Genomic DNA, 20006 nt, shown 5'->3' on the forward strand with positions numbered 1-20006 from the left:
CCTGCAGTAGTCAGGCTTTTAGTATTACTCTAATCTTAAGTCAAAACGACTCTGCATAAAGCGGAAAATGTGCAAATTAAAGACTTCCCCACACATCCCCTTCTTTTTTCTACTCTTTGTTTTTTTTTTTTCATTTTACACTTCTCACTTTCCTCTAACTTTTTGCCCTGTTCAACTTGGCTTTCACTGTTTGAACCTTTTTCCCGATTTAGTCCTTTCTTCCCAGTTGTGTCCTGTATTTTATTCAATTTTGTTTCTGAATCATAAATCCTTCTTGTGAGGTACACATTTGACAATTTTGTATTCGTAGCACACATGACTTGCGAGCTGGTGCACCTACCTATTTGACCGGTAATGGTCTACGACAAGTCAAGACAGAATAAACACAAATGTTGAAGTTGATTGGTTACGTCATTTGGAAGCAGAAGAGTAAAAAACAAAAGAGGTGGTGTGTAAGTCTTGCGTGTCAAATCCTTTTAGGAAGAGTTTCATGCTTTTTTTGAATGTAGAAGTACGTTTGGAATGATGGAACCGAAGGGTCCATATACACATATATTAAAAACAAGAAAAATAGAAAATGACTATCATAATTTGTGTAGATTATGCTTGATGAACACGAAGCTGAAGGTCAACATTTTTGGAGATGAGGGACTAGAATTGCGTATAAAGGACAAACTATACGATTGTTTAACTCTAATGGTAAGAAGTGTTAATAAATAATATAGTTGAATAATTGCAGTAAACAAGTAGAAGGTTCCGCGGAAATGTAGTTGATAAAATCCTGCAATAATAGGTAAAGATCAGTTACGAATGATGATTCTCATTGTTCATTTTCCCGCTTCTTTCTATGAGTTTTCTTCAAGGTAAATCAAATCATTTCGGAAAGTACGTGCGGGATGATTAACTGGAACTCTGTAAGTTGTTTAATTTATTGCCTACTCAGCTATAATTTACTGTCATGCTTTGCAAAGCACTGTTGTAATGGCACAGCGTATGTAGCCTACTTCGCATTTCTTATGTGTAGACTTTGCTTTTTTTCTTCAGAACGTGAAATCTGTTTTATAAATAAAGGTTAACATGCAAAGCGCCCAACAAGAAACCAGAAAATTTGTTTCAGCTCATTTCATATGACTATATGTGTTACACTTCGCGATATTCAATTTAAATGTTCAAAATACTTCCCATGGTATGTTACACAAACTGTGGCATGTAGATAGTGTAACCAATTTCACGTTAATTCTAATTGCGCGTGGCCTATGCATACCATGAAGGTAAATAGAGGCTCCAGAACCGAGTACCTTGTTTTTGTCTAAATTGTGATAAAGGCAGAAAAAACGACCCTCCGGGGCTTATCCCCTTCGATCGATCAGCTGTATTTTGTGAAATAAATTTCTCAAGCCTCCCGTAATTAGAATTTATCCACAACTTGTAGTGGCATTCTGCGTAGTTTCAAGGGCTTAAGTTTAGAGTTGCCCCTCCAGCCTGAAGTTGCCCTTGGACTTTGCAACATACACAAAACAGTGCTTAAAGTATTAAAAATTGTTACATTTCACTTCATTTCAGTACTCTGTGTGTTTCACAAAACTTTAAAAGGTTTTATTCATTATTTTTGCGCATCCGTTACACCTGTTCGCCATATTCGCCATATTTTACAACTACCATGCTGCTGAAACCTTCCGCATCCGGCAAATAGTACTAACTTCCACATATCTTTTCTCGTATTAAACATAACTCTCCTGCCGAACTTACATTCCTAAACATCAAATAAAAACTTCAAATTATCATTTCTTACCTCATTTCTCCTGTAAATTTTCCTGATTTTTATAAAAAGCGGAGGGGTAACTCTAAACTTAACCCGTTTCAAGGACAATATTGTTCCAAGCTTCTGTCAGCACGGTATTTAAGTTTTGAATGTCTGATTTGTATTCTCTGTACTTGAACTTGGTGTAAGTGTGAACCCCAAATACTAAGATCCATTATGGTAAGATTTGGATGTTTTGACAGCCAGTCGTAAGTAAGGAGCTCTGCTTGAGCCATGCCACAGTCTCCATTCATCTCAGTTCATTGCTCCATTTACGTTGTGGAACATTTGGGTGCACATTTCATCTTTATACTCAACCTTGTTTACTGTTTTTTCCTTTATCTAGGTAATGTTCTCGCCCGTCAGCATCGCCTAGCACCTATACCCTGATTTCTTAAAACGTGCAAGTTTAAAAAAGCGCAAGTCAAGTTTTGGCACAACACTCGAAATAATTCTTGAAAATTATAATTCTTTTGCTAGTTTCGTACTTACTGTCCCATAAAAGATTTGCGCTGGGTGACATAAAATATCGTACTTCGCGTAGATGAAATTCAAGGGTCCCACCTAAAATAATTGTTCAAAAATCAATTATTTAACAAATTTTATTCTCCAGAATATTTGCCATGAGCGACATAACAATATCCCCACTTAGCATAGATGAAGTTCAAGGAGACCACCAAAAATAATTGTTGAAAAATCAACCTGTGCTAGGTGTCACTAAGAAGCACGAATGCTAACCAAGTCAGGGAGGGCGATCCTAGTGCGATCGCAGAGTGCATCTGGAGGTAGCTGGCGCGTCAGCGATCGTGGGCATACAAAAACTACTTTTCACTCGAAAAGCACACACTGATCTTCCCTAGTGACTGCCAGAACAGTTAAAGCTTATACTTTCTCACCGTCTCTTTTGGTGAATGTCGGCTTCTTTTCTACCAGTTGTTGGCTCGTAGGATGTTGAGAAACCGATTGTCGATTACGACCTCACATTTGAACATAAATTGAGCGAAGTATGGGGTAAAATCCTTTTGTCTATTTTTAGGAAGACTTTTCTTTACGGCTCTCCAAGTACGATTTGGCATCCTTTCGTTTTCAATATATTTGCCTTTCCCAGTATTTGCAAAAACCGCTTTCTCTTCTAATGTGACTAGATACTGAAAGATAAAATCAGTTGATTCGTTCATTTTATTAAATTTTTTGCTACTTTCTTTCGCGCGAACAATACCCTTAACATCGCAGTCGTTCCATTCGTTTCGCATTTGATTTCCCATAATACAAAGCGCTGTGCCCCGATTTTCTCCCTAAGCAGCCAAAAATCATTCCATTCATTTCGCATTATTTTTTTTCCCACAATGCTGGGCCCGGATTCTGTGTCAATGGCAGTGGCGACATACAATAATGAATGACACTAGATTGCAACGAGATATCACGTATGGTCATGTGTTAGTTTCTGCTGTATTACTTTCTATTTCAATCTGTTGTATGCAGAAATTTGTTCCATATAAATGTCGTTTCGTGCAGAGTATTAAATTTTACCTGAGAATAGATATTCCAAAATTTGAGCAGCACCATTTTTTTGGGGGGAGGGGGGGTAGGAGCTCTGAGTGGGGTAGCATCTGTACCGATGTTAAATATAATCCGTGCATAACGTGAGAGATTCGTCGCGTATTACAATTCTAAATGACTCTCTGGTATTATTAAAATTCTTTCCTAAATCGCTGGTAGTGTCTCAGGCTCGCTTGGTAGTGATTCTGGTTCATTATTGGTAACTGTGATGTAGTCACGGTATGGACGTATAGCATAAAAACTAAGTGTTTAAACCTCGATCTAACTTGTGGTAGATGGCCACTAAAAAGCACGAATGCTATCTAAGCGAGTCACGGTAGGAGCACAGGAGGGGAGCACGAGCGGCAGCGAGGAGCTGTATCCATAACAAGCAGGCGCGTCAATAACGGTGGATATGTGCATAAACGAGGTGCTTTACAACGGCTCATTATAAGTCACAGTACCGGCTCCGGAGCTGCCGATGGATTTGGATGAGATACTAAATGACATTCTCACTCCTTTCGGACACAGTATTTGTTCCTGTTGCAGACCCGCCGAGCAACTCACACTCCTACAACCTTGTAATCGCTATATTCAATTATTTCTAAATTTTTGTTGAAGTTTTAGTTACAACAAGACGCAACTTAAAATACCTCTTAAAATATCGAAGTACCTTCATCTCGTTGTTTCGCAAAATACTTGCAATGACGACAATGCATATTCATTTCATACAGGCGAGGTTAAGGGATGCCACGCATCTACTATCCGTTATAAACGGATATCCTATTGACTTTATATTTGAACTAAGCTTAGATTTACTTGAGAGGCGAAGCTTTCTAAATATTACACACATATAATAGTGATTGACAGAGAGAATTAATTTCGTTACTCATCGTAAAGTGTGGAGCCGGAGGAAGTTAAGGAACAATAAGGACAGAAGGTTAGGACGTATAACAGAGCTCGAGATATAGATCACACAATATTATATTTTTATGTGGAGAAGTTATCAATTTTTTACATACAAATTTGATATAATTTTCTTTATTTAAGGTAAAAGAAGAGGATACGTTGCCGAACTATGTATGTAATTTCTGCATAGCAAGACTAGAGACGTTTTCTGACTTCAAAGAAATGTGTCACCAAGCTGAACGTCTTTTAAACTCATACTTATCATCAAAAGAAGAGAGTTCTGTTCCTCCAGATGATGAGGTAATTGTTTTTAGATTTTAAGTTTTATATAATTAATCGAAAAGTTTGTGTTTTTCATGAAAATACTTTGTAATTCAATCTTCGTGTAATATTATTGTGTAAAATTAGTGGGTTTTTGTTTGTCTATTTTATTTGTTGTAGTTTTGTTTGTATAAAAATTATCGGGCATTTTCAGCGCTGGGACTACATGAGACGTGGACCTATGATTTAACGTGGAATCAGGCTACAGTAATGCGTTCAATTCTTACTCATTGAGAGTGGAAAACAGATGACGTGCACCAAAGCCATGTGCGGTAGCCAGTACACGACCGTGATGAAAGTGATTAATATTGTTCGTTGTTTAGAATATTAGGTTAGTAGTTTTTTTTTTTTATTTACAAGGGGGAGCCCGAAAAATAGTTTTCCCCAGGAAAGTGAATAGCCTTGCCCATCCACTATACAGTCCTGATCTCGCACGAAAGACTTCCATCTGTTTCCGGCATTGAAAAGGACTCTTGGCTTCAGGCGCTTTAGAAGCAGTGCTGACGTCACAGAAGCTGTTCGAAGCTTCTTCCGTATGCCGAGCCGTAAATTTTTCTTGGAAGGACTTTTGAAGCTTATAGACCGGTATGACAAATGTCTCAATATACGTAGTACTTATGTAGAAAACTAAAGGTACGTCTGGTATCTAATGTCACATGCTATTTTTGGTCTTGCATCTCCACCTCTGTCCGCAGTTGCCTCGGGAAACTCATTTTCGGACTCCCCCTCGTATTACTATTCAAATAGGAAATTAATTGAATAATAAATGGTGAATAGGGGAGACAGTGGCTCAGTGGTAGAGCGCTTTGGTGCGTGGGGTCCCAAGTTCGATTCCGTGCTCAGTAAATTTATGGTAGACAACATCGTGCTCGTAAGTTTTCTCAAACTACTCCCACTTTCTCATTCCACCAATTGTTGCATCATCGTTCACTTGCCTTAATCATTTGGGGGGGGGGCACGGTGGCTCAGTGGTAGAGCGTTCACCTCCGGTGCTTGGGGTCTCTGGTTCAATCCCAGCTCGCGCCGTGTGGACTTTGTGGTGAACAAACACTGTGCTCGTGGGTTTTCTCTGGGTTCTCCCGTTTCCTCCCTCTTTCTTCATTCCACCATTTCATTAATTTCTCATCATCGCCGCCTCCTTTAGCCTAACCGGCGTAAAACATTTCATTTCATTTTTGCCTTAATCATGGTCTCCCTTAGCCTAAAGGGTATAATCATTGGACGTTAAACTCAAAGATTTCATTTTCAATAAATAGTGAAAACGTGGCTGTGCAGCATAAAATGATAAGCGTAAACTGAAGCTCGCGAGTACCTACAATAGGAATGACATCTTGTAATTATTTGCAGGTTCTGAACTGTTGAAAGATGAGAATGAAACCGTTAGAGGCACGTAGTGATATTCTTCAAAATTTCTGTTGAAAATTTCTTCCTGATTCACTCACTTGAGCGGCTGTAGTCTTCATATTCAGCAGAAATATTAATATCGGTAACTGTTAGCTTCATATTCCCAATAAGCTTTGCTGTAAAAAAGTTATAATTATGTTATTTTTAATAAAGTTATATAGTTACAGCAGCTGGTGTGAATGTTTCAGGAAGAAATTGTACAACTGAAATCTTGGGAAACAGCAGTACTTGCTTTTAAAGATTTTTCATGCTAATTGCCTAACCATTTGAAACCTGTAAATAATTACGTCTTAATATTATAGTAATATGAGAAGATTTATTAGTAAATAACTCGGGGTTGGCAAAAAACATGGTTTTTATTGAAAAGAAAAAACTAAAAAAAAAACTTTTTTTATGGTTTAAACTTCTTTTTTTTTTTTTAAATAATAATTTGCTCTATGTATTTATGTCACATATGGACAGAAATCAGTTTGTTTCGCCTTGGCGTTATTATGCAACTACCGGGTTATGCTGGAAGGGGTCACATAAGCTTAAAGCGGAATCCAAACCGCTTCTCGGCTTACATCCGAGAGAAATTGTCTTCCGTTTGAACTCGAAACCGGGACTAATTGGCCACAAATGGGATGCGTCTGCCGACTCACTCACGAAGGACTCCTGATAAAAATACGTTGTACTGATCTTTTCATACTTCTTAATATAATTGTCAAGGGTCATGTCAGAAGGACAAAAACATAAACCGTTGCACAAGTGAAACCATTATACAGAATTACATATGAACAATTTCAAAATACCGCAGAGTACAGAAGAACTAATTTAGTCCAAGTTAGTTTACTACAACTTTTATTAGTCCAAGTTAAAGAAATGCAACGACTTAATTTGCATATTAGTAAGAAAAGTGAATGAAGATATGAATTATTTGAGGCCACTTTGGCTCTGCATATATACAATTACATAAATAGATACCAAAGATAATTCTGATTTCAACACATGCCTGTCGTAGGGTTTGTATGACCCCCCCTCCCCCAAAGTACGCCATTTCGATTTATTTTATGAATAATAAACATTGAATAATAAATGAAACAATATTTAGAATTGAGTTATGTTTAGCAGAAGGGGTCCGGAAGCACGTAATAAACACAAAATTTAAAGGAGAAATGGATGATGTAAGTACTTAGACGTAACATGACGTAACCAAATTTAACCTAAACTAACCTAATATTATTAGAAATAAGCGAAATTCTATCATTTTTTGGAAAATTTTGCTGGACCCCTACACTGTAAACTTACCTAAATTAACCCAACCTTACCTAAACTAACCTAATCTGAACAGAAATTACCAAAATTGAAACATTTTTTAGAAGAAAGAGCTGGACCCCTTTTGCTAAACATTAGCCTTAGCATTTTTTGGATTGCAATTAAATAACAATAATAACAAATTATATAAAAAATCACAAAATAAACAGTCATAAGCTTATAACAGAAAAAAAAAAGTTGCTTTTATAGTATCATCTCTTTGAGTAATGAATGAGGAATTTAGGTCTGAATATAATACGAATAATATACGGGAGTGAAACGTGATAACCCACAATATGTGTTCAAGATTTTACGAACACTTACACTTTTACAAACATTTTTCGTTTTTTGGTTTAAACCATTTTTTTTTAAACCAGCTGGTTTAAACCAGTCAACCCTGAAATAACTCCAACCTTCTAACGAAGACAGGAGACTGTTTCGAAACTGTGCAGAACAATTTTAACAATTTGTGGTTAAGGCCGGCCCTAGGCAATGGCATCATTTGGGTCCTTCCCCCTTTCTCCAGAAAGAACAAACCGTAAAAGCTATAATTTTAATTGTGCTACCCCATCATGAAAAACGAAGACGAGGGAAAGAGCGCTCACACTCTGAAAGGGCTAAACAGCACAAATGGTGTCTGTTCTTTTTCTTCTTTAAATAATATATTATGTTAGTGAAAAACAAAGCAAACACACCTGCAGAGAAAAGATGATAATGCTTTTTATAGAATCTAATATCGAGCTTCAATCTCAGTATATCAGTGCAACTAGATCTTTTATCTTTATTTCTTGATTTTGCTTTTATATCTATTAAAAAAAAAATGTTTACTCCCTCAATGATAATAAACTTGTTTGTATAGACTAGTTTTCATATCATAACTGTGATAACTAAATTAAACAGGCGTTCGCTCCTGTTCGAGAATTGAGTTCTTGTATTTGACAACGATCAAGCAATTCATGCTGGGATTTGTTTGACCATTTGCTTTAGCACTGTCCATGTACCCTTACACTAATGCAACCTGAACATGATTTATGAATGTAGTATTCAAATATGTCAGCTTAGTAAATTTAACTACCAGCATCATAAAGTCTTTTCCAACAAGAAATATTTATTTTAAATAATCTAGTTACGACAATTTTGCCTCCCCGTGCAAATACACGTGTTGCTCATGTTGTAGAGCCGGCCCTGGGCGTGCTGACGACTGGTAATGTTTTGTATATTCATTAAAAGCATGCGTGAGTTAGTTTTGTTAAATAGCGTAATATGGTTTTATGAGACTATGAAAGTTTGTAAATTGTATTATTTATAACTTTTCATATGTTCTATCTGTGAAATTCTTTTTCAGAACTCGAATGGCGAAGGTTCTCAACTCGATATCAATGATAAGGAACTTTCGGATGGAAGCGATGTATCGACTGTACTTGTGAAACGTGAACCAGAAAGTTTATCAGTTAAAGCTGAGAAACCCTCTAATACCGAAACCTTAAGAAAATTACGTGACAGAGTAGGCAAGAATAAATCCATAGACGAACACGTCCAACGCATTACGCACAGGAGTGAAGAAGAATTAAATACTGGCGATGAAAGTATGCTTCTCGACAAGATGAACGTTTCTGAAATGGCGTCTGGGGAAAATGATGGCTTCATTGATGAAAATTCTGGCGATGGAAACAATTATGTGGACCACGAGGACATGGAGATGAAACCTATTGAAGGGTAAATATAAATAAATCTTTACTATTTACTATGCATATATACTTCGTAAAGAAAGAAAAAAGCCGGGTTCGATTCCCGGTGGGGGCACTCAATCGAAAAAGTGTAAAACGCTTTTTCAGGCCAACCACCGTGAACGAGGTTTTCCTGGGTTTTCCTCATTCACACCTGGCAAATGCCGGGGTGGTGCCTAACTTATAGGTCCCAGGACGCTTCCTTCCCTTTCCCCTGATAGTGTGCTCGCCGAGGGACGTCATCCCTCAAACCTGACGGGCTAAGTGACCTTAGATGCCGAAAGCCCAGAAATCTAAATCCTAAATCCTAGGAAAGAAAATGTCACCTATTTGATACTAGCATTGTTGTATTCCGTTAATACATTTCCAGTACTTTACTGGATCTCTTTTGTTCGGACGTAAATATTGTCCGCCGCAAGACAGTGCCACAGCAATCACTGAACTTGGACAGCCTTTATGTACAGTCGTTTATACCAAATCTTACAATAGCCTTGGTATCATGTAAAAGGGTTACAACAAAAGTCATGGCAACTATTTTATTTTTATTTAATTTAATTATTCCGTACGAAATTGGGAACGAAGCAAAATATGCTAAGGAAGGTTAGTACATGTATGTACTGTCATGTCCAAAATGATTGTCCCATATCTATAACTGTCTTGTTATGGAAATATAATTTGATAATGTTTTTTTCAGGGTCTTTTAATACTGTTACTATTTGTATAATTGGGAAATGTAATGATTTTGCAGGATACTTTTAATTCTGTTAATATGTGTATAATCGGGAAATGTATATTTGTGGTAAATTTCATAGGAAAAGAATTATAAATAAGAAAAGTAGAATGAGCAAAACAAAATGTTGCTAAATGGACAAGAAAGTTTTATTTTCATTTTATTGTTCTTATTTACTGCTCTTTTGACATGAAATTTGCCACATACATGTCTTTCCGATTATACACATATTAACATTATAAGAAATACCGGGCAAACTCGTTATCAAATTATATCCCGTCAACAACGTATTTATAGACATGCGACAATCATTTTGGACTGACTGTACATTTATATCCCTATCAGGATATATTACGAGAAAAATGAGTATAACAGAATCATTCGTTTCATATGTATTTTACTTGAAATTTCACCATTACAGACAAATACAAGTACAATTCAGTCATGCGTAAAGCCTGGATAGTGGCATCAAAAGTCCTTGGAAACAGTCTTCCAAAGAATCCACCACACGCTGCAAACGATGTGCTAGGCTTCTAATACCCATCTTCTGATTTCATGGCTCACGCTGTGGCAATGTCTTCACGTGTTCCACGCAAGGGCTCCTTGAGTTTTGGTATTCGGTTGAAATCGCAAGGTGATAAATCTGGCGAATAGAGATGTAATTCTTGCGGAGTCCATCTTTTTTCATTCTTCATGCATTGGGCGATGAGAGCATGAGCAAAGTCCGTATTCACACTGACACATCATCTGGATCGTCGCATGTCGGCCGTTCTTGTCCGAGTGCTGCTACTCACTACGCAACTGTTCTGTACGGTAGGGTAGCATTTCTTAAAGCTTCCGTAAGCTCCATGTGACATTTTCGCGCATTCCTGCCACTGAGCCGGGTAATAACTATGCTATACGACTGTTCCGTGCGTCTTATCGCCACGTCTTGTGATATAGCGTTTTATTGTTGTAACGTGATGATCCTATCATGTAAATGGGTTCTTTGGGAGGTTTCGGGGCTTTACGGGGTAATGTAGTCTGTGTTGTGTGCTATTAAACTAACAACACAGATAAATCCGTTAGAGGGATACGCAAAATTAATATTACAAAAATCCCCCGCCCACGCACACACATCAATTATAACGAATCAAGTCTACCTAATAAAAAATGAAGCTGTTTACTGATTATTACTCCAAATTAACTAATCTGAGATTTCTAGTACCATTTTCGTTTAAACGATAATTTGAAAAAGTACTGTGAGAATATGTATATTTTAACAATAAGCATTTCAACAAAGTTAACGATACAAAGATAACGATTCGACTACAACCATAAATATTGCAAAGTTTTCTAAATAGAAGATAGCATCCCTCAGTTATTACTATTATTATATAGTCTTAACAGAATATAGTTTGAAAATTCCGCTGTTCTTCGATGTGTCATTACAACGGGTTACGAACCAAAAAAGGTTCGTGATACAACAAAGGAAAATTACGCAAAAGTATAGCAAGTATAATGAAAAAAAGGGAAGATGAATCAATTTAGCGAGCAAAGAGACTAGTTAAAGCAATTAATTAATAAAAAGGAAACGTTCTACACTTACGTTTCCTGTTGGATCACGTACGGCGAATGGTTGAATTAGTCCGTCTAATGCCGACACAAATTTACAGATATGAAAGCAGAACTCTTGGTAACATCTTTACCTAAATACTTTCAGTCGAGCGACATATAGAATAATTAATTATATGATATTCACACAAAACATACCACAAATTAACCACGCATTTTACTTAGGGCTGCTTACGACAAATTCATTTGCTCCCGTGCGACAAGTAGATTTCATGGCTTTAACTTCTGGCGATGCAGAAACCATGAAAATTGCCACCAGAGGGCAATACAATAGAAGATTACGTAGATAAATATGTACAACCAAGTAACAAAAGTTCCTAAATCCATCTCGACATATTTACCAAAGATATTAAAGAAAAACCACAACGTAATAAATTGAATTTGTATCTCGCCTAGGTAAGAGTAATAACGTACAGATGAAATATCATACGTAACAATGTATAATTGTAATTGTGAAACACGTACTCGTAATGTAGTTCGAGGTGAAACACGTATGGAACTGACGATTCCATTGTACTCATTTTTCTCGTGCTGTATCCTGATGGGAATATGTATGTTCACTCAGCTCCTTACATGTAACGTTTACGTATATACCAACTCCATTTGCATATTTCAGAATTTCTTACTTCGTTCCCATTTTCGGTATTTTAAAAAAAAAAAAAAAAAAAAAAACGGTAACCCTTGTGTCTGCCCAGTCTAGCACTAATCACATTCCTCAGAACAACCCATTTTCACCTTTAACTTCCTTTAATCCTGTTTATCATTCACCGATGATCATAACAATATCCAAATAATATAGATACTTTCTCATAACATTCTCTGCTGTATTTGATATCTTATAAATCACTAACCGTATATTCCTCCATTTCTCATTATCATCGTCTCCTTTAACCTGGCCGGCATAACCATGGGAAGTAAAACTGAAAAAATTCATTTTACAAGACGACGCTGAATCGGGTACATCGTATACAGACGCGCTTAGGGGAAGGCGTTGTACCTCTGAACACTTTTTTTTTTTTAGAGTCTTCGAAATTTTGGTGCTAATATTCAGTACTTTTTCTCAAATTTTTGTCGTATATTTAAAGTGCCACCTCTTTGCTATCAGATGGGATGATTTTTAAACGTGTTACGTAATTACATTAGCTTTTTTAGGATATAATAACACACCCGTTTTGTTCACAGGTACATTATGGTCATGCACCATTGAACAGACCCTCTTGTACCTTTGAACAAAGTGATAATTACAACGTTTCTGCGGCAACAATATGAATAGAAGCCACAAATATGAATAGTTATAAATTGCAATAAAAGGTTTAGCTATAAAAAGTTCCCCAGAATTGAAATTTTATTAATTAAATTAAAAATTAAAGAGAAGTTCTAACAAAAACTTGTGAACAATAAAGTTGAGCATATACAACTCTTAACATTATGTTATACAATAAGCGAATATATAGAAACTACTTAAAATTATAACTTTATATCCTAACCTAACCTATATAAAATATATCAATTGTTTTAACTACTTACATTCTGTAGCTTTAAACAGTATTATTTATCGTTCAAAGGTACACGATGCATTAATGTTCATAGGTACAAGAGGGTCACCATTACGAAAAAAAGTTCTCCACTAGCTTAAATATTGAACAGAAGTTAAAACTAAAAATATTACTGTATTCACCAATGATTCTACCCCAAGTTTGGACAAATAAATATCACAAGTTGAGAAAACCGAAGAGCACAAAACTCAAAAGGTAACTACAAAAAATCTTCGTTCTGGGGGTGTAAAAGGAACATTACTCGGCACAACACCCAATAAAAACAGCCAAAGGCGTTTGTAGTGCTTTTTTTCTCATTTAATCTTTCAAATGAATTTTAATCACTGCACCTAGATAGCTCTAAATTCGAGAAAAGCACAGGTGTTCAAAGGTACATTGAATCAAAGGTAGAAAGCCTTCCCCTAATAATAATAATAATAATAATAATAATAATAATAAAGAATAAAAATTTCTTCGTTCTCGGGAAATGCTTCTAGATAGACAATCTGTTGGATCTATGCTTGGCATAGTTCTGCGATCTAATGTACTTTTATTTTACTTTTCTCTTCTAAACAGGGGCCGCGGTGGCTCAGTGGTAGAGCGTTCACCTCTGGTGCTAGGGGTCTCGGGTTCAAACCCTGCTCCCGCCAAGTGAACTTTGTGGTGGACAAACACCGTGTGCGTGGGTTTTCTCGGGGTTCTCCCGTTTCCTCCCACTTTCTTCATTCCACCATTTCATTCAATACTCATTATCACCGTCTCCTTTAGCCTAACCGGCATAACCGTGGGACGTAAAATTTCATTTCATTTTTCTCTTCTAAACAGAAGATACGTCCATTAAAGGATTTAAGTAGCTGAAGCAATTTTTACAACTAATGTGAAGATGTATGAAAATACAACATATTGAACACACAACTGTACAAGCAAAGTATTCTTTTTCGGCGTAACAGAAGTAATTGTAACGGTTTTCCATGCCTTTTAATATGTGATTGCTTGTTTGCATAATACGTAAATAGACAAATGTGTAACGAGTTTTGGTCACCTAATCGTGTTGCAAACTCAGCTCATAGATATTCCTCAATTCACTACAAAGCCCTCTGATTCTACAATGTATTAACATTAGAGATACTGGTGACACGAATATTTTAGTGAGTTGAATTCAGTGGCTTAAAGGATAATTAATAGAAATTTTAAGTATTTTGACATTTTTAATTTCAAAAAAAAATTTTTTTTTCTTTCTTTACGAAGTGTATGAGCGATATGTAATATGCTTAATTCGAGGGTTAATCAGAAGTAAGGTTACAAAGGCTACAGTGGAACATGTATGTATTGTTTTGTACAACTAACCAACAGATAGCACATACTACATACATTACGTTATTTTCCGCATAATTTCCATATCGGTGCAGGCACATGTTGCATGGTAGGATGAGTTCGAAGATTCCCATCTGGTAATAATGCTGTCCTTGCGGAACAAACTTTTCGGTACTGCAGAATATCGTGCACAAGATAACAAATGCTTCTGAACAACATTCCCAATTCTGCCATTGAGGGGCGCGGTGGCTCAGTGGTAGAGCGTTCACCTCCGGTGCTTGGGGTCCTTGGTTCGATCCCAGCTCGCGCCGTGTGGACTTTGTGGTGGACAAACACCGTGCTCGTGGGTTTTCTCGGGATTCTCCCGTTTCCTCCCACTTTCTTCATTCCACCATTCATTTTCATTTCCAATTCTGCCATCAGATGCCATGACATAGTCCTCCTGTTCTGAATCAGCTTCTCGACGTTACAATTTGTTGATAGTGTACTGGGTCGGCCACTGCAGTCCTCGTCGGTGACGTTTTCTCTAGCAGCCGCAAACTTTCGACACCATTCTGCGACATGCTGACGAGACATTACAGTCTCTCCTTAAACTTTTATCAGCTGCCGGTGAATTTCAGCCGCGGTTACATGTTTCGCCCACAAAAATCGAACAACTGAGTGGACTTCTGCGCGAGACCGGTTTTCCAAACGAGTCGCCATTTGTGTTTCCATACAACTAAACGGTTGGTGGGTGGCTGAAACTTGCACAGTTGCTAATTCCATGTATTACAATTACCGCACATTCCTCTTTCTTCTATAACAGACGAAAATCCAGAAATATCGGCCTTGTAACCTTAGTTTTTGATTCTTTCTTGTGTGTAACAAATTAATGTCTGATATAAAATTAGTTTTAACGGTAATTTTAGGAGACATCAGTTTGTTTAGTTTGGTACTTTTTGTTTGGCTTTGTACATACTTCACATTTTTTTTTATATGTAATGATTTTTTTTATAGCTTTAATGAGCTTACGATTATTATCTCCATTTTTAACGCTTTTATTATTTTCTACTTTGTAGCGCTTTTGTTTTAAGTCTGTTTCTAAGAATTTTCTTGATATGGCTTTTAATTTTATGCAGTAGACAACTTACCTATGATTTCCTTAGTACAATTAGAGAGAGAGAGAGCTTATCTATGATTTCGTTAGTATAATCAGAGAGAAAGAGAAACAACTTACCTATTATTTCGTTGGTATATTCAGAGAGAGACAACTTACCTATGATTTCGTTGGTATATTCAGAGAGATACAACTTATCTGTGATTTGCTTGGTATAATCAGAGAGAGACAACTTACTTATGATTTCGTTGGTATAGTCAGAGAGAGACAATTTAACCGATGATTTCGTTGGTATAATCAGAGAGACAACTTATCTATGATTTCGTTGGTATAGTCACAGAGACAACTTACCTATGATTTCGTTGGAATAATCAGATAAAAATTTACCTCTAATTTCGTTAGAATAATCAGAGAAAAATTTACCTCTAATTTCGTTGGAATAATCAGAGAAAAAATTACCTCTAATTTCGTTGGTATAATCAGGGAGCGAGAGACAGCTTACTTAATTTCGTTGTTATAGTCAGAGAAAGACAACATACCCATTATTTTGTTGGTATTATCAAAGAAAGAGACAACTTACCTATGATTTCGTTGGTATAATCAGAGAGAGACAACTTGCATATGTTTTCGTTGATATAATCAGAGAAATACAACATATCTATGATTTCTTTGGTATAATCAGGGAGAGAGAACTTACATATGTTTCCGTTGGTATAATCAGAAAGATACAACTTACCTATGATTTCTTTGGTATAATCAGAGAGATGTCTTACTTATGATTTCGTTGCTATAATCAGAGAGAGATGGAGAGAACTTACGTATGATTTCGTTGGTATAATTAGAGAGAGAGACAACTTGCCTTTGATTTCGTTGGTATAATCAGAGAGAGGGAGAGAGAACTAACTTATGATTCCGTTGGTATTATCAGAGAGAGATGAAACTTACCTGTTATTTCGTTGGTATAATCAAAGAGAGACAATTTGCCTACGATTTCGTAGGTATAATTAGAAGGAAAAAGACAACTTAGCTGTGATTTGATTGGTATAATCAGAGAGACATCTTACCTATGGTTTCGTTGATATAATCAGAGAGAGAGAGAAAACTTACCTATGATTTCGTTGGTATAATCAAAGAGAAAGGCAACTTGCCTATGATTTCGTTGGTATAATCAGAGAGACAACTTATCTATGATTTCGTTGGTATAGTCACAGAGACAACTTACCTATGATTTCGTTGGTATTATCATAGAGAGAGGGAAAACTTACCTGTGATTTCGTTGGTATAATCAAAGAGAGGGAGACAATTTGCCTATGATTTCGTTGGTATAATTAAATAGAGAGAGACAAGTGATCTATCATTTCGTTGGTATAATCAGAGAGAAAAAGACAACTTCGCTGTGATTTGATTGGTATAATCAGAGAGACGACTTTTTATGATTTCGTTGTTATAATCAGAGAGAAAAAGAAAGAAAAGGAAAGAAATTTTCAGTCGCATTGATCGAGATTGTTTTACGTCCGTTTGGAATTCATACTGTAGTATATGAGGTGCATTTAGAGAGTGAAAATGACATTAGTTATTGTTTAATCCGGACGTCAGCAAAGAGAAGGTATTAGAAGTAAATGTTAATTAGAACAATCTTTACTTATTTGATCGGTCGTTAAAAGTTTACGACACGCTTTTCTTAGTTGCACTTCATTTTGGCTTATGCCAGAGTGTTTCCCTTCCATTGCATGTGTTGTTTCCTAGATGCCCTTACTATAGTCTGGAATGAATAGGAATTTCGTGCATGGGAACTAATTGCGATGTATTGAATTACAATCGTGTATTAAAATCTTTTTATATTTTATTACCTTTTATACCCAGAAGAAAACATTATAATGGTTCCTGTACATTTGCTAGTCAGAAAAAAAATCTCAAATTCTCAGTGTATTCAAAATTATTTTCCAGCCGCGATGGACCACAGGAGCACTTACTGCAACATGCCGATCCGGAGACGTTGAACTGTAACGTATGCTCCAAGTCGTTTGAAAACACTGAGTGTTTAAGGAAGCATATGAGCAGTGATCACACAGATGTCAGGTGTTTTCAGTGTGCTGTGTGTTCCAAAACCTTCCATCGACGAATAGACTTTACAAAACATGTTAAAACAGCTCACGGAGACCCAAAACCTTTTCAGTGTGAAATTTGTTTAAAGAGGTTTAGTAGACGAGAAGGATTGAAGACGCACATAAATACCCATACGCGAGAAAAACTGTTCGAATGTGCAGTGTGTTCGCGGTTGTTTACTCGCCATGATCATCTCCTAAAACATTCCACTGTTCACTCAAAGAGTAACCTATTTACTTGTCCAGTCTGTGCGAAAAACTTTTATAGATCGGATCACCTGAAGAGACATCAGACGCTTCACTCAGGCAATAAACAGTTCATGTGTGCAGTGTGTGGTAAGGCGTTTCATCGAAGGGATAACTTGAAAAAACATTTGAAGTCGTGTTGTCTGGTCGAAACAAAAGAATCTGCTGGTCAATAATACTCTATACACAGTATTACGGTACAGTGGTTTTACTTCGCTTGAAAAATACGTTAATATAAAATATTTTCCTTTATTATTTTGAAAACGTAAATACAAGAACAGTATTAGTATTTCGACTTCAGTACATACTAGTACAGAATACAAGTTTTTTTTTTTTTTTTTTTTTTTTCTAAGTCTAGGTACAGTAAACACAAATCTGTGATTTTCTCTTGTTGTTCATTTGAACAAAAGACTAATAAGCATAATTGTACAGTGGTAAATAGTATTCACGATAAAACTAGGAAAACTTTTTTTTATTATTATTATTATTATGTATGTAGTTTTGTTAACGATGGCTTATATTAGAAAAGGAAGTCTAAAAGAAAAAGGATATATGAAGTGTAATTGTTTGCATTATTCATTTTAAATGTCCAGATTAGAATAATGTTTAAACAAGTTTTGCGTACATATAATGTAATGTATGTTCATATTCAGAAAATGGATTCTCTCTGATTTAAATAACTTATGATTAAAATTCATCAATATACTCTAACTTGGTCGATTTATTTATTTGCTGTAAAATTCGTAAGTTTATTTTTATTGATCAAATCTTGTGATGTGATCATTAACAATTAGTTTTCAAAAATAACTTCACTTGGTCGTTTTATTTATTAATAGAGCTATTTGCCAAAAATAATCAAACGAAAACAGAGGTGTATTAGATCAGTAAGAGTTTAAGTTAATTGTTACAATATGTGATTTACCTGATGTCATTGAAAATAAATCTTGCATACCGTATAGATGCTGATGAAATGAGTCAAGAGTTCCGATTAGTGTTTATGTCTATTGTATACGAGGTGTGTTCAAAAAGTATCGAACCTTTTTTTACCCGCGTAAACTGTGAAGCGCGGGAGACTTTTCTTCAGTGTAGATATAGAAGGGACACTCATGCGCAGCCGTGAATTTTTTCACGCTCGCAGAAAGCGTGCCACTCAGTCGTTTGCAGTGGGCCAACAAGTGAAGACGTGTAGTGAGCTGTCGTTGGATTTCAGTTTATTTGTAAAATGATAGAAAAACTTAAGGGAGCAGACTACTAAATATTTTTCAAAAGGTAACAATTTTACTTTTGCCTGTTTTTCGTAAGTGAATAAAGATAATGAAATGTAAATTACCAGAACAATGGATAATGTTATTTACACCCGAAAATACGAATCGGAAGAATAATCAGTGTTGCCATCCATAGAAATGACAGTGTGGTCAAGATTTGAATTACCCTAAATTCTTGGTTAAGTCAGAAACTATAAAAATAAACTCAACGGCAATTGATGACTTTTTAAATAATAATTGTATTTATTTTGTAATAATTTACATAAATTTTTACAAAATATATAAGTTATTACAAAATAAATACAAATAATACTTAAAACGTAGTTAACAAGGAACACAGATATTATGATAAGTCATCAATTACCGTTGAGTTTATTTTTCTAGTCACTGACTTAACCAAGATTTTTGGGTAATTCAAATTTTGGCCACACTGTCGTTTCTATGGATGGCAACACTAATTATTCTTCCGATTCGTATTTTCAGATGTAGAATAACATTATCTATTATTGTGGTAAGTTACCTTCCATTATCTCTTTTCACTTACGAAAAACAAGCAAAAAGAAAAATAGTTACCTTTTGAAAAATATTTAGTAGTCTGCCCCCTTAAGCAGCGATATTACATCAAATTTTGCCAAAAGCTTGGCGATACCCAAGCGGAAACCATCCAATCGAATCGGTACATTCAATTTTGAATTTGGGCACGAGGAAAGTGTCCGCGACATTTGATTCAGGCTTTCATCGCCAAACACAACTTTCCTGTGTGTTGTCAAGCTTCTTACTCACCCGACATGGCTCCTTGTAACTTTGGTTATTTCCCGAGCTGACAATGCCACTAAAAGGACCCGATATGAATCAAGAGAAAAAATGCGGAATGCGTGGGCACGGTTCTTCACTATTCCAAAAACTGCGTTCCAAAAGTGTTATCAACAATGGCAGGAACGCTCGGAGAAATGTGTGCATTACCAAGGAAACTACTTTGAAGGGGATTTGTGTTTCGGATTTCCAAATCAATAAATGTATTTTTGCCAACCAAAAGTTCGATACTTTTTGAACACACCTCGGATAAGAGATTGATAATTGTTAAAATGTGTGAATGTAGTTTTCTGT

At 36.0% G+C, this 20006-nt stretch overlaps 1 protein-coding gene across 6 annotated transcripts in view; it reads left to right on the forward strand.

The window, feature by feature from the left end:
* Nucleotides 1–390: 390 nt before the first annotated feature.
* The window catches only part of LOC145682426 (uncharacterized), a 31304-nt gene continuing 11688 nt past the window's right edge, over nucleotides 391–20006 (forward strand). For 4 of the 6 annotated variants that reach the window (XM_081754061.1, XM_081754063.1, XM_081754058.1 and 1 more), the window contains exons 1-3: nucleotides 391–699; nucleotides 4391–4549; nucleotides 8613–8983. In XM_081754061.1, the coding sequence (XP_081610187.1) occupies nucleotides 523–699; nucleotides 4391–4549; nucleotides 8613–8983 (707 nt within the window). In that variant the 5' untranslated portion in view covers nucleotides 391–522. Of the gene's footprint in view, nucleotides 700–799; nucleotides 915–4390; nucleotides 4550–8612; nucleotides 8984–17230; nucleotides 19060–20006 lie in introns of those variants that run through there. The other 2 variants (XM_081754060.1, XM_081754059.1) reach the window with 2 other exon arrangements.

This window comes from Thermobia domestica, chromosome 3, assembly GCF_964235325.1.
Source record: "Thermobia domestica chromosome 3, izTheDome1.hap1.1, whole genome shotgun sequence".
Classification (NCBI taxonomy): domain Eukaryota; kingdom Metazoa; phylum Arthropoda; class Insecta; order Zygentoma; family Lepismatidae; genus Thermobia; species Thermobia domestica.